The sequence below is a fragment of the Panthera uncia genome (assembly GCF_023721935.1).
Source record: "Panthera uncia isolate 11264 chromosome E2 unlocalized genomic scaffold, Puncia_PCG_1.0 HiC_scaffold_19, whole genome shotgun sequence".
In the NCBI taxonomy this organism is placed as follows: Eukaryota; Metazoa; Chordata; class Mammalia; order Carnivora; family Felidae; genus Panthera; species Panthera uncia.
In genome coordinates this window covers 822,046-848,593 of record NW_026057588.1, presented here as the reverse complement: position 1 = coordinate 848,593, position 26,548 = coordinate 822,046, and the positions used below count along the sequence as shown (strand labels likewise).

Here is a 26,548-nt window from a genome sequence, read left to right as displayed (position 1 = left end):
TCTAGGGCACAGTGGTAATAGGGATCGAGTACACTAAGGGTCATCCCAGTGGCAGTGGTGATTGAGTCCACTAAGGGTCACCCCCCTTGATTTGGCCGAAGAATTACAGGAAGTTATTCTAGAGGGATCATTGTCCGCCTTCATTACCCCATCTATGAGACTGTTAACTGAACTATTATTCACACAACAGTGTTCGTTCCATGTGTACGTCCTTGTTCCTTCCCCAGCAAATAAGATTTTAAATGATCGTATCGAGGGAATTTATGAGTTCATGATGCTTATTACATTATTGAGCTCTACTCCATTTCTTTTGTTGAAGATGCTGGTACTTTGATGCACATTTCCAGGTATTACAGATTTCCTTCCCGAGTGTTCAGGGTTATGGTGGAGCAAGCGTTTTTCTAAAACCTATGTAATGTCTAGAATTTGGGGAAGATATATCATATTTATCCTTCCTGCACATGTTTTGCTTGAATTCATACCTGCTCATTAACAAATACCTGGCCCATCTGAATGAATTTAGAATAAAAAAAAATTTTTTTTAATGTTTGTTTTATATTTGAGAGAGAGAGAGAGATAGTGCACAAGCAGGGGAAGGGCAGAGAGAGAGAAATGGAGACAGAATATGAAGCAGGCTCCAGGCTCCAAGCTGTGCACGGAGCATGACGCGAGGCTCGAACCCACAAGCCCTGAGTTCATGACCTGAGCTGAAGTCGGTCGCTTAACTGACTGAGCCACCCCGGCGCCCTGAATTTGGATTTTTAAAATCAAGAATATTGGATATCTTGAGAATATGCTTTTGTTATGAAGTGACTGTGTTCATCCCAGAAAAACAAAGTAATTTATTCATAATTTGTTATATAAAATACCTTATTTTTTCTATGGTATATTTAAAATTTTCTAAATATAACTTTTTGAATTTTATATGACTTTTATAGATGTTTTATATTTTGGTTTAAGTGCTTTATTTTAATTAATCATCTCCCTGTCTAGATTCACCATGTAACTCTTGGTACATTGAACTAGTACTTAAATATCTAAGTTCATTTTATAGAAACATAGCCAGTTTCTTACATTTCATGTACTTCTTCGTCACTGTTATTCATGAGACAGTATCCACAAAATTTCTAAGGTTCTGGAAATCCTATTATTCATTAACCCATGATGGCTGTTTTCTTCCCCATATTCTATTAACCTCAACTCTGTTTGAAGTGCACATTGTCCTTCTTGACCCATATCCTGGTGTTCTGTTGTTCTCAGGCTGTTATTGGTTTTTATTTGTTGGTCACCGCTGCACAGCCACCTCCTGCATGGACCTCCTGGAACTGGCAAATATTGTTTCTTCCTTTAACTGATAAAACTGCCTTCATTAGAAGTTATTCCTTGCTGGGGCCCCTGGGTGGCTCAGTTGGTTGAGATCGGACTTTGGGTCAGGTTATTATCTCACAGTTTGTGGGTTTGAGCCCTGCATCGGGCTTCATGCTTGTGGTGCAGAGCCTGCGTGGGGTTCTCTTTCTCTGCCCCTTCCTTCCTCTGTCTCTCGCTCTCTCTGTCTCTGTCTCTCTCTCGAAAGAAATTAAAAAAAAAAGTTATTCCTTGTTCTTTTGGTCATATGACCCTTAAGGTTATCTATAGTTCCCTAATAATCTTTATGAAGTCAGGATTATTAATTGTGGGCAAATGCACATTAATTTTTATTTATTCTTGATAATTATATGTTTACTAATACATAGTAAAGTGTATTACCCTCGCCTCATGTCTGTTTCCTGCATGGAATTATGATGAGGGATCCAGTGAGAATTTCAGGGTATTAGAGGAAGCCAGCCTAAGAGAAACTATTATTTTTATATAATATAAACAGACTTAGCTTCAAAATTTTAAGGTATTAAAATTGGAAGATATATATTTTTAAAGCTGTTGTGAAATTACTTACATTGTTATTTAAAAATTAACTTTTTAAAAAATACTGGGCGGTGGGCAGAGAGAGAGAGTGGGAGAGAGAGAATCCCAAGCAGACTCCACATTGTCAGCACAGAGCCCAACATGGGGCTTGATCTCACGAACCGTGAGATCATGACCTGAGCCGATATAAAGAGTTGGATACTTAACCAACTGAGCCACCCAAGCGTCCCTAAAGATGAACTTTTAATTAAAGTAGAATTTACGTAACGAAATTAACCATTTTCAACTGAATAATTCAGTGGCATTTAGTGCGTTTACCAGGTGTTCAACCACCATCTCTGTCTGGTTGTACATTCCCATCACTCCAAATTAGTGTCCGTTACCCTTAATCAGTTTCTCCACATTTTCCTCTGTCCCCAGTCCCTGAAACTGCCTGTGTGCATTCTGTCTCTGTTTTTCTGTTCTGTAGATTTCTTTTTGAAAATTGTCTGGACTCTTTAGGGGCCTTTGTGGTTCCGTATGTATTGAATCATGTTTTCTATTTCTCAACAAGTCTTGGAATTTTGATAGTGTGTCTGTAGAATCTCCAGACCACTTTGGTGAATGTTACCATTTTCAAAACTATGAAGTGTTCCCATCCATAAATATGGAACATCTTCTCCATTTATTTAGGTGTTTAATTTCTCTCAGCAACGTTTTATAGTTTTCAGTCTGTTGATCTTTCATCTCCTTGGTTAAATTTGTTCCTAAGTATCTGATTCTTTGGATGTTATGTTATACAGGGAATAATTTTTAACATTTCTTTTTCACGTTGTCCATTTAATGTGTAGTAGTAACACAGCTGATTTTTCATGTATTGATGCTGTGTTTCCTGACATCATTTGTAACACTAGAAGGTTGTGTGTGTGTGTTGGGGGGTATTTTATGGAATTTTCTGTAGATAGGATTATGCCATCTACATGCAGAGGTAGTTTTTCTTTTACTTCTCCAATATGTATACTTTTTATTCCTTTTTCATGCTTAATGGCTTTGGGTAAAACTTCCAGAACACGTTGATAGCAGTGGTAAAAGTGTGCATTTGTGTCTTTTTCTTTGCCTATGGGGGGAGAGCTTTTATTCTTTCACCGTTGACTGTGATATTAGCTGTGGGTTTTTCATAAATGATCATTAAGAGGTTGAGGAAGTTCACTTTTCTTTTTAGTATACTGAATTTTTAAAAATATTTTCCTTGATTTGTTAAGTAATCTCTATGCCCAACGTGGGGCTTGAACTCACAACCCTGAGATCCAGAATCACATGCTCTACTGACTGAGCCAGCCAGGTGCCCCTCGTATGCTGCATTTTTTTTTATCAATAAAGAGTTCTGGATTTTTCAAACATTTTGCATACAATGAGATGATTATGTAGGTTTGTATTTTTTCTTGCCTTCTTACATGAATGTGGTTTATTACATTGAAAGATTTTCATGTGTTGAACCATTTACCCTTGAATTCTTCGAACAAATCTCAATTATTATTATTTGTTTTAATTTCATTTTTTAAAATTTACATCCAAATTAGTTAGCATATAGTGGCAACAATGATTTCAGGAGTAGATTCCTTAATGTCCCTTACCCATTTAGCCCATCCCTCCCTGCCACAACCCCTCCCGTAACCCTCGGTTCTCCATATTTATGAGTCTCTTCTGTTTTGTCCCCCTCCCTGCTTTTATATTAATTTTGTTTCCCTTCCCTTATGTTCATCTGTTTTGTCTCTTAAAGTCCTCATGTGAGTGAAGTCATATGACATTTGTCTTTCTCTGACTGACTAATTTATATTAGCATAATACCCTCCACTGCCATCCATGTAGTTGCAAATGGCAAGATTTCCTTCTTTTTGATTGCCGACTAGTATTCCATTATACACACACACACACACACACACACACACACACACACCACATCTTCTTTATCCATTCATACATTGATGGACATTTGGGTAAATCTCAATTTTAATGGTGTATAATCTTCATATGCTGTGTATATTTAGTTGGCTAGTATTTTGTTGAGTATTTTTGCATCCATATTCAAAACAAGACCTGCTTATGTTCTCTGTAGACGAACTCTGTGTGTTTGTGTATGGGGTAGATTATTTTAGGGAATGACTTATGTATTTAGGAAGAAGATTACACCAGTGCCTTACCCTTCATTTCTGCTTGCTCAGAATTGGGTGGTTAACAGGAGGTAAAAGCTTGGGGATTTCTCAGGTCTTTTCCTAAGTACCCAGTCCCAGGCATGCTCACAACCTTCCAGAATCCCTGGAATATGTGGGGATTTTCTAAGCCTTATGCCCCAGTACACCTCACTCCCCAATGTTTTTACCAGGGTTTTAGGTTTGTCCCATTGTTTGCTCCAATTGTTATCCCTTGCCCTAGGTGGCATTAATTTACCTTTAAACATTTTTTTGAAACGCGTCAATAAATGTTTTTTTAAAAAATTTAGGGACATCTGGTTGGCTCAATCCATAGAGCATACAGATCTTGATCTTGGGGTCGTGAGTTCAAGTCCCACATTGAGTGTAGAGATTACTTAAACAAAAAAAAAAGTTTGTGACATATGACCCCTGGTTATCACCTCCACCTAAGTAGAGATCTGAAGTAGGCCAAAGACAGCAAGCACTTTGAGCCAGTCCTTCAGATTAAACAAACACAGCAACAATTCCTTAAAGGTCCCATCTGTTCCCCTGTAGTTCAGGAAGTCTCTACCCCCTGCAGGCTCCTATCTTCAAGGCCACTTCTTAGCTGGGGCACAGCTACCTTTTTCTTGATTAAAAGTGTGCCTGGTTGCTGGAATCCTGTGATTAATTTCCAGAGTTAAGTTCATTCTGACATTTTTTTCTAGCTTGTTTCCTGCTTTTATAAAGGGAGGTACATTTGGAGTTCCCAGCTTGATCATTTTGATGTCCCATTTTCCCATTGTTAATCTCTATAATATTAGCTATTTATCTGAATCTCTTATTTCAGAATCTGTGATGTTCAGCATATTTTCCATTTCTCAACATTGTGTGCTCTTTCTGAAATGCAGGTCCTTTCCTTTGTTCTTATGGGTGAATTCTTTATAATTCCACAGACTATATATGTCTTATAATTGTAAATACTTGTTAATTGCTAGATTTTTTTGGGGGTTAACAAAATGTTTATTATATTTTATGACTAACAGATAATTTTTAATGTATATTCTGGATTATTAACACTGCAGTATGCCTGTTCTACCTGGATATATTTTTGTAACACATATTCAGAAGAATATTTTGTTTCTCTTTAAGTCATGATTTAATGTTGTGTACAATAAGCATTTGATAATCAGCTTTACTATCTGTTTTCATATGTGAGACACCTTTATGCTTCTTGTGAGGTTCTGTGTGCTTTGGGATGCCTGTGGCAAATTTACGTTTTCTCAGGGCTCTTGTAACTCTTGGTCACAGATTATTTGGAAATAGGCTTCCCTGAAAACAATTTGGATTATATGTAATGACACTGTCTTTACACTGAGGAATCTTAGGTCCTTTGTGTTTCCAAACCATAGTTGGAGAAAGTTGATAACTCTGTCAGTTATGAGTTTTACTTTTGGTGTAATACTTTTCAGTATAAAATATTCATCTTCCCACCCTGATTAATAGGAAGGCTATGATTATTTATATCTTACAGATATCATTACTAGATGTGTGAGCAAAGAATTACCATTAAAAGATGGCCTTAATAATGGAGAGTTATTCTAAATGTTGATTTTGGAAAGATGCATAAGTCATGACTTTGATGACTTTAAGAGGAATCCAGCAAGATGTGAACAAATTTGCCACTCAGTGGGTATATGAAGAAAACAAATTATGAAGGAATAGCCACATCCCATTATAAATATCTCACCACGGGGCGCCTGGGTGGCTCAGTTGGTTGAGTGTCTGACTTCGGCTCAGGTCATGATCTCGTTGCTCGTGAGTTCAAGCCCCATGTCGGGCTCTGTGCTGACAGCTCGGAGCCTGGAGCCAGTTTCAGATACTGTGTCTCCCTTTCTCTGCCCTAACCCACTCGCATTCTGTGTCTCTCTCAAAAATAAATAAACATTAAAAAAAAATTTTTTTTTTTACATCTCATCTGTAGAGAAGACCAACAACATCATAAATTCTGGAATCATTTCCCAGTAAAGCACAGTGTTTCCATAAGAAGAAGTATATCTCAGTATTACAAACATGATATGATGAAGAAGTCACTAAAGAGCAAGGTAGGCTATTCAGGAAACAAGTATAAGAACTGCTTGGGCAATAGGCTTCGAATAATCTTTCATTCATATCTGGCTGAACTTCAGAGATTTCAAACCCAAGAGGAAATTTATGAAAGTAATCAAGCTGAGAAGTCTATCAAAAAGTCCTCAATTTATAGGGAGCCTGGGGCGACTCAGTCAGTTAAGCGTCCGACTTCGGCTCAGGTCATGATCTCACGGTCTGTGAGTTCGAGCCCCATGTCAGGCTCTGTGCTGACAGCTCAGAGCCTGGAGCTTGCTTCGGATTCTGTGTCTCCATCTCTCGTTGCCCCCTCCTCTGCTCGCACTCTGTCTCTCTCTCTCTCAAAAATAAATAAAGATAAAAGAAAAAAAAGCCCTCGATTTCACTACCTCAAAGAATTCCTTCTACTGTCAAAAGCAACATTGTTAATAAATGTGGGAAGGTTCTTATGCATCCTTCATTACTGACACAATGTGAGAAAACCCCCAACAGAGAAAAAACTTACAAATTTAATGAGTGTGGGAAGGCTTTTAGCCATTGCCTGACCTCTACTAATTATCCAAGAATTCATTTTGAGCAGAGACCTTCCAAATGTAACGAGTGTGGCAAAGCCTTTAACAGGTTCTCGAACCTCACAAGTCATCAGAAAATCCATAGTGGAGAGAAACCATATAAATGTATATGGAAGGGATTTTACCACATGGTCACACCTTTGGGGTCATGAGTGAATTCATACTGAAGAGAAGCCTTACAAATGCAATGCGTGTTGCAAAGCACTTTTCTGAGTGTTCAGATCTTGCTCAACATAAGAATTCATTCTAGAGAGAAACCTTACCGATGTAATCAGTGCGGTAAAGATTTTACTACACATTGACACCTTTGGGGTAATGAGAGAATTCACAGGGGAGGGAAACCTTACAAATGTAATGAGTGTGGCAAGGCCTTGGTCAGGAGTTCAGACCTTACTCAACATAAGTGAATTCATGCTGGAGAGAAACCCTATGAATGTAATATGTATGGCAAGGCTTTTAGTTAGAATTCAAACCTGACAGTTCACCAGAGAATTCATACTGGAGAGAAACCTTACAAATGTCACAAATGTGGCCAGGCCTTTAAGCAGTATTCAAGCCTCAGTAAACTCCAGAATACATGTAGAATGAAGATATGAATGTAAAGCAATGTCATGGGGGAACTCCATACCACAGAATCACGGAGTCATGGAAAGAAACCTTACAAACAGCATAGCAGAGCCTTCATGCTATGACTTGGCCTCAGGATTTACCAAAGATTTCATGTTGGAGAACAAATATAATGAGCGTGGTTAATTGCTTAAGCAGGTTCCACAGTGTGTTGTGCATGAGAACTAAGAACGAAGTCTAGCTCTTGAAGGTTAATCAAACGTTTCACCCTGCGGGAAAATTAAAACTCAAAATGACCTAAAATTCCGAAGATGTTGGGCGTCAAAGGAGCAGGGCACCTGTGGAAACATCCACTTCTCTTCAGTTTATGCAGTCTTTTTTTAGATTTTTTTTTTTTAATTAAAAGAGTTTTTTTAATGTTTATTTTTTGAGAGAGAGAGACAGAGCATGAGTGGCGTATGGCAGAGGCAGAGGGAGACACAGAATCCGAAGCAGGTTCCAGGCTCTGAGCCATCAGCACAGAGCCCGACCCGGGGCTCAAACTCAGGAGCCGTGAGATCATGACCTGAGCCGAAGTTAGACGCTTAACCGACTGAGCCACCCAGGCGCCTCTCTTTTTATTTGTGAATGTTTTCATAATTTATTGTTGAGAGAGAGCGCGTGCAAGTGGAGGAGGGGTAGAAAGGGGAACAGAGGATCCAAGCAGGCTCTGTGCTGACAGCAGCAGACAGTGGCCCTGATGCAGGACTCAAACTAACAAACTGAGATGGTGAACCTAAGTCAGACGTTCAACTGACTGAGCCACCCAGGTGCCCCTATTCTTTTAGATATCTTGATGAGGTTGCTGGGCTCTATACTGACAGTACACAGCCTGCTTGAGATTCTTTCTCTCCCTCTCTCTCTCTCTCTCAAAATAAATAAAACTAAAAAAAAAAAAAAAAATCAGTGACAATTTTTCCTTTTCAATGGGGTTTTTAGACTGTTTGCTCTTACAGATATTACTATATAAATTTAAATTATCTTGCTGTTGCTTTTAGATCTCCTTTCTCTGTTCCCTCTTTTTCTGCCTTGTTTGAAATAACTCAGTTTTTACAGATGATTTTGTTTTAAATCCTTTTTATTCTTTTTTGGTTTACTGGTATTACCTATAAATATCTTTTATGTGTTTGTTTTAGGGGTTATCCTATACAGCTTACCACACGTGAGTTTATACTTCTTCATGTAGAGCACCCGACACTTCCTTTCCACATGGACTTCCATTTCTCTGCTTCTGCCCTGTGCTACCATTAGTATGGGTTTCTTTTACATATGCTATACACATATATACTAGAGTGTTAGTTTATTAAACAGTCCACCATATTTTTTTTTAATTTTTTTTTTTTAACGTTTATTTATTTTTGAGACAGAGAGAGACAGAGCATGAACGGGGGAGAGTCATAGAGAGAGGGAGACACAGAATCTGAAACAGGCTCCAGGCTCTGAGCTGTCGGCACAGAGCCCGACACGGGGCTCGAACTCACGGACCGCGAGATCGTGACCTGAGCCGAAGTCGGACGCTTAACCGATCAAGCCACCCAGGCGCCCCCAGTCCACCATATTTTAAGGAGGCTAAAAAATAGGAAAGGTATTGTTTATTTATCCATAGAGTTACTACTTCTAGTGCTCTAATTCCTTTGTGTAGATCAGGAGTCTGCCACCTACAGAACATGAGCCAAATACAGCCTAACATCTGTTTTTAAGTACAGTGTAACTGGAATGCAGCCACGTTCATATTTAGGTACTTTTGACCCAGTAAGGACATACTGGAAGAGTGGTAACAGAATCAGTATGGCCTACAAAGAATAAAATATTTACTGTATGTTCCTTGCATAAAAGTTTGCCGACCTCACACATAGAGTCACATTATCATCACATCTGAGTTAGTATAAAATTTGGGATATGAAACATACGAAAAGTCAACTTTGTATAAATACTAGGCACAAGATTGGTCTCACATGGAAGCATAAGACTAGGAATAATTGGAGGTTAGTAGATCTTGTACTAATGAGGAAACATGAAATATGTGATTTTGTTACTATTCAATTTTTAAGTACAATATCTTATTATATGTTAAAAATTTGTTGACATTGACATTGAATGTCAGATATAACTGAGGCATAAAAGACCCACCAAATTTTACTTGATACACATTCTTAAGTAGCAGTATACCCCTGGCTGGCTACAGGGGTAGACAAGACGAAAAGTATGTACCTTAGCAAGTCCTGGGATCAGATCCCTCAGACAGTTTTGACAAATGGTATTTACAATCTTTCTTTTAAGTCCTTACCCCACCCCACTGCTATGTTCTCTCGGTAGGGGTAAGGCTGCCATAAAGAAGTAGGTCCATGCATTCTCCAAAAAGGTCATGGTTTTGGATCTATTACATACAATCTGAAGCACTCTGGGCAGTTTTCCTATTAAAATTTAAAAAATTCTAACTGCAAGGATTCCCAAAATGTAAATGCCTGCAGTGGAAAGTTAGTATCCCATTTCTTTAAGCCACACAACAATTGTGGATATTCCCAATCCACTGTAAATATGTTCCCATTCTGGCAATTTTCTGCTTGTTTCCTCCACCCACTTGCCCTTCCTCATTGGTATTGGCATGATACGCTTTCAGTGGTTCTGCTCAAAGATGACCTCATCATGTGGGCATTGCCTGAAAACATTGTTTAAATTAGGAAACCCTGTGATCTATCATTGTATATGAACATGTTTATGGTACTTACCAGTATCATATTTTATCCTTACAGACTTAACCTTATAGAATATAAGCTACTTGAAGGCAGGGAATTTTGTGTCCTGCTAATATCAGTGATTAGAATAGTTCCTGACTGGTAGAATGATCGAATGCCTTTTATCTGTACAAAGCAGAAAGTTACTGTAGTGCATAAAAGCTACGAGACTAATAGGTCACATGCTCAAGTAAACATGTAATTCCATTTGTGACACCAAATTCTTTACTCCTGTAACTTTGTACCCTAGCATTCTGCACATTCCTCATAAATTCTCAAGCTGTATTTTGTTCGGTTCATCTTGTGAGTTTTAGGCAGCACGTGCCAAACAGCTCTAACCCATCTGTGAAGGATGATGCCTTTTGTAGATCTTCTCAGCTACAAAATGTTAAATTCAAGATTCCCTCTCACTTGCTCCATTCTACTCTCAATACAAATACTAATCTTATTGGTCAGGTCAGACAGTGTTCATTTGTGAGGGACAGACCTCCTGGAAATCAGTGGCTGAAACAACTAGGTGGTCTACCATTCTCACATAACAGGAAGCCCAGAGATGCAGGTTGGGATGGGACGGGTCCCCTGGGCAGTCCTCTGCCTGCTCCACCTCCCTTAGCACTCAGCACTCTCTCTCCTTACAGCAGGATGGCCGCTGTAGGACCAAGAAGAGTGAATAGTGAAGGGCAAAGGCCTTTTCGTTATTAGGTTTTGTCTTATTTACATGGAAGTAATCCAAGAGGGTTCTTCCTAATTAGCTACACATTTTAAAAGTGTAATTTTGATAAAGATATTGGGGGGGGGGGTTGGGTCGCCCAGTCAGTTGACTGTCACGACTCTTGATTTTGGCTCAGGCCATGATCCCTGGGTTGTGGGATTGAGCCCCAGGTCAGTTCTACACTGAACATGGAGCCTACTTAAGATTCTATCCCTCTCCCTCTGCCCCTGTCCCTTACTTGTGTGCACCCTTTCTAAAATTAATTAATTAAAATAAAATAAATATATTGAGGAATTTTCAAATTTCATATTACCACCCACCTCAACAACAGAAGGTAAAAGAAAACAATGCTGAAGAAAACATTTCGGGCACCTGGGTGGCTCAGTCGGTTGAGCGTCCAACTTCGGCTCAGGTCATGATCTCAAAAGTTCGTGGGTCCGAGACCCACGTCAGGCTCTGTGCTGACAGCTCAGAGCCTGGAGCCTGCTTCAGATTCTGTGTCCCCTTCTCTTCTCCGCCCCACCCCTGCTTGTGCTCTGTCTCTGTCTTTCAAAAATGAATAAACAAAAAAAACATTAAAAAAAAAAAAGAAAACATTTCATAGACCAAATTTAAAAATACCCTTTATTAATATTAACTGACAAGGTACTCAAGGATAACTTTGGGATAAGACAGATTTTTCAGTGGACTTTGTTCTTTATCCTGAATGTATAATATTGCATGCAACCCATGACCAGTCTGATACGTGTTTGAAATGAGTAAAAAATTGTTAATCCTTAGTGTTTTCTAACTTAGAGATTTATTTCCTATGAAATTTATTGATTTCATTTTAAGTTAATTTTATCTGAATCAACTAGTTTGCCATGTTTCAATACAGATGTTCTGATTCTAGCACCTTTTTTTAAAGTTTTTAAGAATTTGTTCATTTATTTTTTCACACTCAGTGTGGACCCCAGCGGGGGGCTTGATCCCATGAACCATGAGATCATGACCTCAGCAAAATGAAGAGTTGGATGCTTAACTGACTGAGCCACCCAAGCACTCTCTGATTCTAGTATCTAGTAGAAAAATGGAATGAGTGATTTTGAGATTCCATTCATTCCATTCTCCCTTAAAGTGAAAGCTCTAGGGGCGCCTGGGTGGTGCAGTCGGTTAAGCGTCCGACTTCAGCCAGGTCACGATCTCGCGGTCCGTGAGTTCGAGCCCCGCGTCGGGCTCTGGGCTGATGGCTCGGAGCCTGGAGCCTGTTTCCGATTCTGTGTCTCCCTCTCTCTCTGCCCCTCCCCCGTTCATGCTCTGTCTCTCTCTGTCCCAAAAATAAATAAAAAACGTTGAAAAAAAAAAAAAAAAGTGAAAGCTCTATAAAAGGCTTGTCGTTGGGAAATATTCTATCACTTCTGAATGTGTTTTAGTAATAGACTAGAACTTAATGGGAAAAGAATTGGGACATCGTCTAAAAATATCTTAGGTAGTTGATCTAAACAGTAATTCACAACCAGTTTCCACAATCATACTGTGCAGTGGGGGCTATTTGTGCATCAGGAACAAAAGGAAGCATGAGGAAGATTGTGGTCTTTCCCAACCAAGTCAGTCAGGAGTAAATTGTATTAAAGAGTCTGACTCTACTTTTGATGCCTGACTAATGATACTTGTGAAGCATCATTACAACCTCTTACCATTCTGCCCATCTGGGCAGGAAAAGCTAATAATGACGCCCGAGAGGCCCTTCCCTTGGCAGGAGTCATAAGTTCGCAGTGTCCGTGAGTACCATCACCCCCGCCCCACACAGGATGCATCATAACAAAAGTAGTCACCATTCCCTGATTTCTCTACCCATTTTCAGAACTTGAGAAGCCTACCCTGCTCTCCTGAGAAAGCATCATTATGTAATAAACATTCTCCTTACACTTCAGTGCATGCAGTCATCATTCTTGACATCTGACATCCTGTTCCAGTGGACTAAGCACAATGCAAGTGAGCATGAATGTTTTAGAGGGTAAATAAGAGATTTCTAGTTATCAAAATTGCCATCGTGTATGTTCATTCTTCTTTTTTTAAATTAATTCATTTTTGAGACAGAGAGAGACAGAGCATAAGCAGGGAAGGGGCAGAGAGAGAGGGAGACATGGAATCTGAAGCAAGCCCCAGGCTCTCAGCTGTCAGCACAGGGCCCGATGTGGGGCTCGAACTCACAGACTGTGAGATCTTGACCTGAGCTGAAGTCAGACGCTCAGCCGATTGAACCACCCAGGCGCCCCGTGTATGTTCATTCTTGAGAGTAAACTCATGAAGCCTTATCTTTTCAAATTATTCCCTGAGCGCTCCAGCAAAAATGTAGTTTGTGTTATCTTTATGCTTCTGAAATTTTCTTTTAGTTCCTAATTCTTTTCATATGCCTACTACTTTTCTGTTGTCATTTAATATAACGGTGCAACACATGGGTCTCATTGCAGCACAAAAGGCATGCCCAAATATAATCATATGGTGTATATTTATGAATGGGGAGGCAGGTTGTAGAGGGTGAGAGTTTGAAATTGCATTATTATGGTATTTTCATTATAGCCAGAAAAATAATCTGGGACATACTGTGGAGTGCATAACTCTCAAACACATTCAGCTTATGAATATGTATTTCCAAAATTGTAGGTTTGAATCTAACATGGAAGAAAATTGTTATGGATGACATTCAACCTGGAGAGTCCAAGAATGTATTACTAGTATCATTATGAAATGCCCCAGTGAGCTGGGATGCACCTGGGCTAATAAAAGGCACATGGGGGCACCTGGGTGGCTCAGTTGTTTAAGTGGCCAACTTCGGCTCAGGTCATGATCTCAGGGTTCGTGGCTTTGAGCCCGTGTTGGGCTTTGTGCTGACAGCTAGAGCCTGGAGGCTGTTTCAGATTCTGTGTCTCCCTCTGTCTCTGACCCTTCCCCACTCACACTCTCTCCCTCTCAAAAAATAAACATTAAAAAAAAAGCACATGATTCATTTAGGGTTTCACAAAAGCTTACATTTTACTTAGATAAAAGAAACAGGGCATCCTAAATAAAATGATAGATATCTTGATGAGGTTACTTCATTATTGACTTTGGACTTCTGGCTGAAAATCTGTTATTCATGTTATGTCTTCATCACAGACCTTTCATATGTTGCCATGACAGTGCCTGTGATGGAACCTCTTGTTTTGGTCTAATGTAAATGGTATTTTGTTTTCAATTTTCAATTCACTTGTTCATCTTTAGTATCTGGGAAGGCAGTTAACTTTTGTACCTTAGCTTTGTATCCTGCATCCATGATAAAGTTGCATATTAGTGTTTTATCTACCATACTTTGGGCATCATATGAAATAGTTCAATGCTGTGGTGACAGGTGCTACTCTGCTTCGTTCCTAGCATGAAAACAAAGGACTCTCTGTTACCATACTATTACTGAGTGAATCTTGCAATCATTCAGGCCCACTTAATGACCACTTGGTCATGGGGCAGGTTCATGTGTAATTGTTGCAATCTGAGTATCTGTAGTTAACAGGATCTCAGAAGCTTTATGCATAATTGATATTGGCATTAGAATAAATCTCTACACGTAAATGGACACTGGTCACAGTCAGAATTACAGATAAGGCTCTAAAAAGAAGGTAAAGTAAGTATTTCTCAATGGGTAGTAAAGGTAAGTGGAGAATACTGGATTTCAGTTGAAATGGTAAATGTAGCCAATGGTTCAGGAAGGAAGGACAAGTGAAGGACATGCATCATTGGGAACCCACATATGGCCTCCAGGGTTTTGGCAGTAGGAATGGTCTCCTTATCACAGATTCTGATTAAAATCCTGGGGAATTTCCCTCTTCCTTACCATTACATCTTCCTTTTCTTCCTAGGTTAAGGGTAAGGTCCACAGATGTGAGTGTCAGGCACCTGTTTGTAGCCAACTCCTTACTCATCATCTTTACAAGAATCTCCAGAACAGTGACAGCTTTTGGATAGGAGCATTTTCTCCCTGATTGTGAATGTAAATTTGCTTGCTGGGGCATACACTGTGCTGTATTATGTAACATGTAACTCTCTGAGGAACCTGGGTAAAGTTTACAAGGACTTTTCCATACTATCTTCGCACAGTTTGTGTGTCTATAATTCCTTCAAAATGAGAAAGGCAATACGATGTTCGGTGGCTTTTATGAAGTTCTCGTGCAGCTCTGTGTTCAGATGGGAATAAAGGACATTACAGGTGAGTCCAGAAATCATTGTTAAAATACATCACCTCTTTGGGAACTTTCCAGAACACTGTAAGTGTGGGTATGCCTCCACCCGACATAACATTTAGTCGCTCTTCTTTTAAGAACTGAGTCAGGAGCACAGGAGTACATCCAGAGGATTGGGGTTTAAAGTGTTTGCTTTCCTGTGTATTGGTGGATACTTTGTTCTGGAACCAGCACTGATCCTGCACGGAGTGGGCAGATGGTCTGAGGAAAGGGGATGATGAGTCCAGAAGCACCATTGAAAGTCTCTTAATGTCTGAATGAACAAAGCTTCGTCTTTCTCTTAAGAACAAGGATAAGAAACCCTCCGTTCCAGACAGGAGTTCCCAGGACACTCTCAACGGAAGAAGTAGAGATACACAGAACAGCTCCTGCCTCATGAAGGGAAGCCATCCCCACACAAGACAACCAGTTTTTGGTAGTTCTCTAATCCCATATCTTGACCTTACCCCTAAGCTCTCTGAGCAGGGGCCAGGCCCTCCCTGTGCTTCTGGGAGAATACCGTGGGGTATTGGTGATTGTCACAGCCCTCAAGGAGGCAATGGGGACATTCTTTTGTTTTCATGCAGCGTGAGACAAGAAGAGAGGTATCAGGATTGGTTCTGGTGTCATGGGAGGATTGGTACTTGTGTTGGTGGCAGAACTTCTGGGTCCTGACTTTGACATGTTGTTTGACCTTTGTTAATTCTCAGCTGGCTCCTTTGGGTGGCGCCCGCCCTGCAAGGCTCAGCTGGATATTGTGTGGGACCTTCCTGTGAAATGGTGTGGTCAGCGGGAGCCATTGTACATGTGTGTGCCTTCGTATAATAGTTACAGGTCGAGTAACCTAGTATCCGAATTCAGGCGCTTCTCAGTCTCATCTAGCCAGAGTACCACCCCAAAAGCAATTCTTAATGTCCCACATCATCCCTCTGCACCTGCCTGCATCCCCTGTAACCTTGCCTCCTATTGTCCTAACCGGGAGGGTTTGTGGAAAAAGTGAGGTAATGTGGCACCTGCTGTTTCTTCCACAAAGCTGATTAAGTATCCCTTTTCCTCACACGACTGATGCAGTCCCAGGATTGCATAACAGCCTGGAGTGGTCATGGGAAAGAGAATTCGTAGGGAATGTAAGAAGAAAGAGAGTTTTAGGATGCAGAGTAAAGGGGCTTTATAAAGCTGGAGATAAACAGGTGAGGGAATTCCAAAACATGAGACAAATGTGTCCGCCTACAGACCCACAAATGGTGCTTTAAAAACATGTCCCACTTGGGGCACCTGGGTGGCTCAGTCCCTTAAAACTCCCAACTCTTGGTTTTAGCTTAGGTCACAACTTCACGGTTTGTGGGTTCAAGCCTGGTGTTGGGCTCCAAGCTGACAGTGCAGAGTCTGCTTAGGATTCTCTCTCTCCCTTCTCTTTCTGTTTGCCCCTCCCTGGCTCACATGCGTGCACATTCTCTCTCTCTCTTTCTCTCTCTCAAAATAAATAAACTTAAAAAAATAAAAACATGTCCAGCTTCACCAGCAGCATGACTACCATCCGTTTCTTCAGTGAACAGGCATTTGCTCACCATGGCTTCTGAATGACGCAGACGATTATATCAGCCCCAATGATTTGTTTGTACAACTTACCGACACAATGATACCAGCCCTTAATCTCAGTCTACAGTTTTTCTAATTTTTTTTTTTAATGTTTATTTTATTTCTCAGAGAGACACTAACTAGCTTCCACAAGGTAATATGGTCCATTTTTGTCCCCACGGGGGAGTAAAGTCCAGGTTGCTTCCTATTCCTCCATTCTGCTGATGTCCTGTTACGCATATTAATTTTGCACGTTAGCGGGGTGCCTGGATGGCTCAGCCGGTTAAGCTTGCAACTTAGGCTCAGGTCATGATCTCACGGTTTGTGGGTTTGAGCCCTGTGTCAGGCTCTGTGCTGACAGCTTAAAGTCTGGAGCCTGCCTCGGACTCTCTGTCTCCCTCTCTCACTGCTTCCCCCCCCCCCCCGCCCTGCTCTCTCTCTCTGTGTCTCTCAAAATATAAACCTTAAAAAATTTTAATTTTGCACATTAGCATTTTAATGTACATGCATGTTAGTGTAAGAAGTGGGATAACTTACTTTGTATCTTTTGGTTGCATCTTTCCATAACACCCTAGGCCTGTTGGCAGACAGGCAAAGGAGATTCATTCCATAGAATGATATGGGAAAATATGGAAGCTGTGGCCTTGAGTATTTATACTTAATGAATCACTGGGAAGGTGGTGGGAGGTAGTGATGGGCAGAACAGATATTATGATGGATATAACCGAACTGGGACAATTAACCATGAGGAAATCCTTACTGCTAGAAGAGGTCAAGGGTATAAAACATTTGGGGGGAAACCCCACCTTAAGTCAGTGATATTTGCAGAAAGTGTCTTTGAACCCAAGGACCAAAATCCATTTTTAAAAAAATGTTCATTTATTTTTGAGAGAGAGAGTGTGAGCAGGGGAGGGGCAGAGAGAGGGAGACACAGAATCTGAAGCAGGCTCCAGGCTCTGAGCTGTCAGTCAGCACAGAGCCCAACATGGGGCTCGAACTCACGAACCACAAGATCATGACCTGAGCAGAAATTGAATGCTTAACCAACTTTGCCACCCAGGTGCCCCCAGTGTATAGTTTTTCAAGTGGCAGGTCAGACAGCTCCGACATGGGCAGTAAGCCAAGATCCTGGATTCTGACCACTGAGTAAAACAACCACAACAGCTCACATTTCTGTATGTTTGGCGTTGAGGATAAACATCCAGCCCGGTGAACCCATATGAGGTTCCAGCTTTAGCTGAACCATCAGTGGACCAGTGCCAGACATTGAGGGGAATCTGGGATGATTGAGGGCCTCACGGTGCCAGGGGCTTTGCTTCCGGCTGCAGATAGGACTCAGCTCTGTAGACCTGAGATGTTGCTGAGGCTGGTCAGAATTCATTCTTAAATATACCGTCTTCATTTAGCCAGCAAGTCATTTAGGACCTTTCTGCCTTGTTCTTTTAGAGTCCAAGTTGACTCATCCACATGGGAATGTCACACCAGATAGTCACAAGTCCTGAATAGATCAGGCTTCACTTTTGACAAATGTTCAGTAGCAAGCTAACGGCTGCTTTTCCAAAGCAATTTACCTGTTACGTTAAACCTGAGTCTGAACCCCAGCGGAGTCTTCCAGATGGAGACTGCCTGCCTTGGTCACAGACTCCAAATGGTGGAATCTGGCACAGAGTTTTGCTTTGTCTCTGATATACTGGAAGTCTATTAAGGGGTTGGGCCCTTTACCTACTGGCAGACAAGGAACATACTAGGCAGGGCTATTGAGACTGATGTCTCTAACTTTCCAGCAAAGAACTCATCCACCTGGTGAAACTTTGACAACAGAGGGCTGAGGCAGTTTTGCTATATCCTCACCCACCCACGGATGGGAGACGCCTGGAGAGTTTGCTACACTAACACTTCTCTAGCTTCAGCTCACCCTGAAGAATGTGGATAAACGTGGAATCTCATACAAATGGTAATGGCTGTAAAAAGTGGTAAAACATTTTGAAAAGTATGTCAAAGTATTTGCTGAAGTGAACAGATGTTGGGGGGCCTGAGTGGCTTAAGCGTCCGATTTCAGCTCAGGTCATGATCTCACAGTTCGTGAGTTTGAGCCCCACCTCGGGCTCTGTGCTGACAGCTCGGAGCCCAGAGCCTGCTTCAGAATCTGTGTCTCCCTCTCTCTCTGCCCCTCCCCGACTTGCACTCTGTCTCTCTCTCTCTCTCCCAAAATGAGTAAACGTTAGAAAGTAATAATAAAGTGAACAGATGTAAACCTCTGATCCATGAAATTCACTACCCCCATATTGTAAACAACAGAAATTTTGTGCATGTGTCACCAAAACGCAAGTGCTAGAATTTACATAGCAGGGCTTTTCTTAATAGCCCCAAACTGAAAACCACCCACAAATGCATGGAGAGTGGAAAGACTGGAGCAATTGGTAGATATTTATTCAGTGGAATCTGTTACGTGTTGGGGTCCACACAACAGAATTAAGGCTAATAGATGACCTCATGATAGCAAGGACGAGTTCACAAACAGCGTTTGTAACGAGAAGCCAAATACATAAGGTTTTGTTCTGTGTGGTTCCATTTCTATAAAGTGCCAAACGGACACCTTGAAAAGTGGTCTGGGGACACCTGGGTGGCTCAGTCGGTTAAGTGTCCGACTTCAGCTCAGGTCACGATCTCATGGTTCGTGGGTTTGAGCCCTGCGTTGACCTCTGCGCTAACAGCTCGGAGCCTGGATCCTGCTTCAGATTCTGTGTCCCCCTTTCTTTCTGCCCTCCCCCACTCATGCTCTGTCTGTCTGTCTGTCTGTCTTTCTCAAAAATAAAACATTAAAAAAGAAAAGAAAGAAAAGTGACCTGTGCTGTTAGATGTCACATTACTGTTTACCCTGGTATGGAGTCACTGGGAGGGTTACAAGGAGGTATTTTGGGCTGAGAAGCCGGTCTTTTGAACTAGGGCATGGATATATAAGTTTGTTCCGTTTGTACTGTTTCGCCAGACTCTGTACTTAATCCCTGTACATCGGTCTTTAAAACTCATTTTGAAATACCGATTTTTTAAAATTCAGGAGAAGGTAAGTAGATTAGTGGTTTCATGTCCTTGCAGTGCTATTGTAGAGATATTGAATAACAACGTAATTTGTTTTTGTTTGTTTATTTATTTTTTAACATTTATTTTTGACAGACAGAGCATGAGCGGGGGAGGGGCAGAGAGAGGGGGAGACACAGAATCCAAAGCAGGCTCCAGTCTCTGAGCTGTCAGCACAGAGCCCGATGCGGGTCTTGAACTCACAGACCACGAGATCATGACCTGAGCTGAAGGTGGACGCTCAACCGACTGAGCCACCCAAGCACCCCCATAATTTGTGTTTAAACGTGTGCTTAATTTCTAGGTTGAGAATTAAGATATTGGTTAGGAAACCTTCTAAGTCAATGGGTAAAACACAGAATTGTTAAACATTTACACAGAAGATAGAAAAAAAAGAAAATAGACCACGAGTAACGAGGAACATGCAATAAGTTGGTAAATCGAATCCTAACTCACCACTATTATACTAAACACAAATTGGGTAATTGTTCTTGTTATGGTCTAACATTGTTTGATTCTGTTCAGTAGGATTTTTTTTTCCAAAGGGCAAAACATTAGGATTAAAGTAAAATAATGAAATATAATCTGTTGACATTTTAGCCTAGTAAATTGCCAACTAGACCACATAATAGAGTTTATTGTAGGTTACCATCATAATTATTATTTTGCGTGCTATTCTTGATATTTATTAATGTACAGTTGTCCAGTTCCATTACTCAGTGAATAACAAACATTATCTGAGAACTCACCACACATACATGTTCATACACGCACAGACACATATACAAGTGTATGTGTGCATCTTCATTCATGGTCTAATGTGTGGTAAATATTTTTTTTTAATTTTTTTTTAATGTTTATTTTTGAGAGAGAGAGAGAGAGAGAGAGAGAGAGAGCAATACACAGAATCGGAAGCAGGATCCAGGCTCTGAGCTGTCAGGACAGAGCCCGACGTGGGGCTCGAACCCATGAACTGAGAGATTATGACCTGAGCTGAAGTCGGATGCTTATCCAACTGAGCCACCCAGGCTCCCTGTGATAAATATTTCTAAGTGTCTCTTGTCATCTAAAAATGTGTTCTCTATTTGGTGCCACAAGGTTCAACATATCAATGTTGTATCAAACTAATTGTCTTTTCAAATTACTGAATCTAATATTTTACTACGGTTTCATAAAGTAAATACAGAGATAGCTACATTATAAATTTTTCTGCACTTGAGAAATAACCATTTGCTCCAGTGGAAATCCTCCTGCCACACACTGGATATAAACAAATGGGATTCCTGACTTTACCTCTAAATGACTGTTCCTGAGCTCCTGCAGTTGTAGCGAAAAGCTCTGCTTACTTCCTCCTAAGTGAGATGAGGGCCCCCCAGGACTCTTAACAAAATGACACTTGTCATCTTCACATTACATAGAAAACTCTACCCTGTACAGTTGCCAAAACCCATGTCACTGCATCCTAGACATCTTGCCTTTTTGCCTCTCACTCGCCTGATGTCTTGTTAAAAATTGGCCGTACATCTGTGTGCTTTTTCCCACTGCAGTTTAATCTGGATCTTTCTACAGGAAAAAATGTATGCTTATCTCCCTCTATACAGTGGTCTTCCAAATGACCACCATCACTGTAAGCTTGAAATGTACTAACTTCATAACTTGAGCCCAAATATACCTAATGCCTGAACCCGATTTCTGTTTCCACTTCACCCCGTTCTGTTTCATTTTTCTCAGAGAACATTTTGTTTTTTCAGTTTCCTGAATGGCCAGCTCACTTATTGTTCCTTTTTCATGGAACTTTACCAGACATTCCATGCTTGGTTAATTTCTGGATAAATGTGTTCTGTCTATTGAAAGTTACATACTCAAAGACACCCCCTTAATATCCAGGTTGTGTCAGGACCCACATTTTATTATTTCTAGACATTGAACTACTCCACTACAAACATCACCAACCATTATGTAAGGACTTATGTGATAATTACATAGTATTACATTTACAGTAATTAGCATTTATGGTTTGTTATCGGGCATAAGTTCAGTGTGGTCCAACATTTCTTGTAATATGGCTGCATCACCACTGTGCACACAACTCTGTGAAGAGGAGTGAATAAACAGTAAACACGCTGTGCGGAAACAACTTGATACGCTTCTGATGAGATCAGGAGATTTTGTTCCTTGGCCAGACAAAGCAGAGCTTGGACGGGCTGGAGCCGTGGTTTATGAGAACATAGGGGCTGACAGTTGGGAAACATCCATTGATGAAGGCAGAGATGTTCACCAGCAACCAACTGGGATTATTAATAAGAGCAATGCAGAGTTGGAAGGTGGAGGACAGGGTGTAAAATGACACGAAGATGCTCACAAGGACAAGGATTCTTTGGGTGGCAGTGGACTCGGGGGAGCATCTAGCAGAGAGTTTGTTGCCACGAATGTATCTGACCCGCTGCTTGTGCCTGTGCAGGATGGAAACCATGGAGCCGCTGGCCCAGATCATGAGCCCCAGACATAAAACATCAGGGAATGATAACATCGCTGCCAGTACTGATAACATGAGTTTGTTATTGCCCACGCCAGAGCAGTATCCCAAATCCTTTTTCATGGTGATGTTTGCGTCGCTCCATTTGCCAGTCACATTTACAGGAAAAGAGATGTTTGCCAGCATTGCCAGAATCCAGCACAAGAAAACAAAGGAGCCGGTGTGCTTGGGAGCCTTCAGTTTAAGTTCTGCCTGTGTGGAGTCTCGGGGGCTGATCATGATGGCCTGAAAGACACTCAAGAGGCAGATGCTGCTCATGGACATGCCCCTTCCAATTCTGTGAAGATAGAAAACCAGTTTGCATCCGGCTTCGTTGAGGAAATCTTTGAAACCGAAAGCTGTCATTGTCTGCGGGACTCCTTTAGAAAGCAGGGCTAAGGAGTTGGCTATCATCAGGTGCTTGAGAATCAAATCTGTGGGCCTCAGCCTGTGCTCAGTGGAGTAAAGGAAGAGATAATGGTAGAGAAGAGAGAAATTTCCAAGAGTTCCAAATACTGTCTGTGATAAGAAGATTGTTCCAGTGGCCACATCCATGGATGCCATTCTGCCAGCTTGCAGTGACTGATGATGTCTTTAGAGCCAGAATAAGATCCTCCCTGCTTGGGATTATGGTGCACAGGCTACATTTATCTTGTCCACTGCAATTCAGTATTCTCCAGTTACCATTGGTTCCCCTTTAGAAGTATTTATAGGTGTTTTGTGTTTTTTTCTACACATGCTTTCAAGTGTTGAATATATAAGTTTTTTTTTTTTTTTAATGTTTACCTATTTTTGAGAGAGAGAGAGAGAGAGTGAGCAGGGGCATTTGCAGAGAGAGAGAGGAAGACACAGAATCCAAAGCAGGCTCCAGGCTCTGAACTGTCAGGACAGAGCCCGATGCGGGGCTCGAACTCACAGACCCCGAGATCACGACCTGAGCCGAAGTCAGACACTTTACCAACTGGGCCACCCAGGCGCCCTGAATATATAACTTTTAAAATCACTTAGGGGTACCTGGGTACCTGGATTTCAGCTCAAGTCACGATCTCATGGTTTGTGGGTTTGAGCCCCACCTTGGGCTTGGTGGTGATAGTGCGGAGCCTGCGTGGGATTCTCTCTTCCTCCACCTCTGCCCCTCCCCTGCTTGCTCTTACTCTCAAAATAAACAAATAAACTTAAAAAAAAAAATAAAATCACTTACTGTGTGTAAAAACTGCTATGAAGTCCATACACATGGTAGCTTAGTTTACTCTTGTAAATCTATAAACCCGCACTACTCTTTCATTATAAAGATCAGAACAATATAGACATACCGTATTTGTTTAAATTCACACCTTGTTTAGGGGAAAATAGGGAATGTAACCCATCTGGGCTGGTTGCAAAGACAGGGCACTTAGCAGTCATGCCAAACTAACCAAATCTGTTAGGTTAGCTGTTTTCTTTGAATAATTCAGATAAAGATTTAGTTTGTTTTTATACCTGTCATTTTGTTTTATATCGCTGGTATGTTTAGTTTCCAATTTTGGTCGTAACAAGTTTCAGTTTCTGTGAGAAGATTTCTTATTCTAGATGACAACACACATCATGAACGAAGACTTGAGATGTTAGGGCAGGGTAGATGCGCTGACTTCAGTAGGGGGCTGCAGAGGCCTGCCTGTGACCAGGTTGGACTTGATTAATTCAGGAGTTGCTCCATATTAGGAGGTAAGAGAAAAACGTATTTGCCTTTATGCTAGGAAGACAAGTACATTAGCACCTATATGGAAACCACTGAACAGTTGCATGTCTTGCCTTAAACTGTGGGTTGTAGAACGCTAATCCAGTATAAAAACATATAGGATTAAAAACTAAATTATCACTAATTTCAGACTATATAACTGTCTGCTTGTTAACACTTTAGAAGTAAGACTATTAGCAGTGAGGCCACATTTATGAAAGATTGTAAAATATCAGACACACAGAAGATGTAAGGGATGGGGTTTTTTGCATTTCATTAAGTGTAACTTTTAGATTTTTGGATTTGTATTAGAATACATTTAAATTAGAGAAAAGATCATGAGGTAGATTTGGGTCTGACAGCTTCTGTCTGACATGCAGATATAGTTGCCTTTTCCTTAAATTCTGCTTCCTTAACTTCAAGCAGAAAACAGTTTCACGAACACCAACAGACAGTGGGTATTTTCAGGGGAAACACAATTACTGTCTTCATTAAGCGCTCTCTACTTATGCAAGCTAGATAAAACATTCGCATTCTAGCAGTTTCCTTTCAGATAAAATGTTTTTCATTGAATTGGCGATTCCTGTGGATTCACCCTACTCTTTATTGCAAGCATGGAAGTATTCTAAGGCACTTTAATAATTCTGAAGAATTTGTCTGTGGTTCCTGTAAGGTAGGCTGAAAACAATTGATTTCATAACTACAGTTCTTAAGCACTCTAAAAATCAGCTTTTATTGTTACTTGAATTAAACATCAACAATTCTCAGTGGCGATTACGTTAAATCACTTATGGAGCTGTTGAGTGCTGCAGATTTTAGGACCCCGTTTCTATTTGCTCATTCAATTCACACTTAAGGGATAATTTCTCCTTCCTGTGGGGTTTTTGCACTGGATCCCATTCAAACCTGAAAGAATCCCAATTTCCAATATGATCACTAACTCGGACTTCTGATATGCTTGCTTCCCTCCCTCCTATACACTTACTCACTAGCCATTATGATCTTCACAGGAGCTCACTGTCCAGACCGATGGTGTGTGGTGAGTATTTTGTTTCAGGCTGAGAGTTATAGTCTGTAAGGGAAGCAGATCCTGAGATAAAGGATTGTGAATCTGTGACCTCCACCTCCCCTGAGAACTGCAATTATCATTTCATCAGTAACAACATTGATATTATGCGCTTGGGGAACTGAGAACATTTCTGGAGAACTTTTTCCCAGTTGCTAATTACTCAAACACATTAAAAGTTTCCGGGTAGCAGCTCCAAAGAGACATTGAACTGTCTGGGAAAGGCTCTTTTCCACATTTCGGGGAGCAGAAAGGGTCTCGCACATGGGAGCACAGAATGCTAAGGGCTGACCTGTGAGGGCCTGGCAGTGAAGCGTGTGTGTCTCACCAGACTTCCCTGAGAAGTTTTTCCAGCCAAAAGTGAGTCCTTTCTTAATCTTCACACCTCCAAAGCCACAACATAATTTAAGTTGTAAGCAAAGAAGTTGGAACAAAGTCCAATGGTTTTCAAAGAGTTTTAGTAACAGGAAGAACATGATGTCAAGCATTCACTGACAGTTTGGAACTCCGGACGATATGGAAGTTTTGTGGGAAAATATGCTTTACTGATACTCAACTGGCAGGAGTAATAGGAGGTCTAAAAAAAACAATAAACAAAGTCTGTGGCCATACCACCCTGAATGCGCCCGATTTGGTCTGATCTCGGCAGCTAAGCAGGGTCAGGTCTGGTTAGTACTTGGATGGGAGAACAATAACAATAGAAAGAGAGAAGTTTGTGAGGTCTGGACTAGTAATAGCACCAGGATCTGATGCTTTAAAAGGTCATTCCTTAGGGCGCTTGGGTGGGTCAGTTGGTTAAGCGTCCAACTCTTCATTTCAGCTCAGGTCATGATCTCACAGTCGTGGGATTGAGCCCCTCATTGGGCTCCATGGTGAGCATGGAGCCTGCTTAAGATTCTCTCACTCTCTCTCTCTCTCTCTCTCTCTCTCTCTCTCTGTGTCCTTCTCCCCCTCTCTGCCCCCCCTCATGTGCTCTCTTCTCTCTCTAAAGTGAATGAATGAATATAAAAATAAAAAGCATTAAAAATAATAATAATAAAAGGTCATTCCTCTAAATTCTGGATCAACCAATGCTACTTACACAGTTCAGGAGCACTGAGTGGTTGCCACAGTTCTCTGTACTTGTTTTTTGCTGAATTTTTAGTAGCGAACCCTGATTACCTTTGTAATTAATCAAGAAATATAGGGGCACCTGGGTGCCTTAGTTGGTTAAGTGACCAACTCATGATTTTGGCTCCAGTCATAATCTCACAGTTTATGAGATTGAGCCCCAAGTTGGGCTATGCTTTGTCAGCTCAGAGTCTGCTTGGGATTCTCTCTCTCTCTCTGCCCATCCCCCACTCATGTATGTCTCTCTCTCTCTCTCTCTCTCTCTCTCTCTTTCTCTCTTTCTCAAAATAAATGAACTTTATATTAAAGAAATATAAAACATGAATTTGAATAAAAATTTTGTGTCATACAAACCCACTTTTGATCCAGTTTATTATGCAGTGTCTCTCAATGTTGAACTCAGATATTAGAACTGTATGGACGGTCCCCAATACACCTACCCACACACCCCAGCACACACACAGTG

The 26,548-nt window shown here is 41.0% G+C and overlaps 1 protein-coding gene, 1 non-coding gene and 1 pseudogene across 2 annotated transcripts; 1 reads left to right on the top strand and 2 right to left on the bottom strand.

Annotated features, from left to right (window-relative positions):
• Positions 1-3,152: 3,152 nt before the first annotated feature.
• Positions 3,153-3,225, bottom strand: TRNAQ-CUG (transfer RNA glutamine (anticodon CUG)). The gene has a single exon. It is a non-coding gene; the product is annotated as a tRNA-Gln (tRNA).
• A 638-nt stretch (positions 3,226-3,863) lies between these two features.
• Positions 3,864-7,665, top strand: LOC125915648 (zinc finger protein 677-like; annotated as a pseudogene).
• Positions 7,666-21,832: 14,167 nt separating this feature from the next.
• LOC125915644 (vomeronasal type-1 receptor 4) lies at positions 21,833-22,945 on the bottom strand. The gene has a single exon (XM_049621578.1). It carries the CDS (start codon positions 22,751-22,753, stop codon positions 21,833-21,835), a length of 921 nt encoding a protein of 306 aa, XP_049477535.1. The 5' UTR covers positions 22,754-22,945.
• Positions 22,946-26,548: the final 3,603 nt, after the last annotated feature.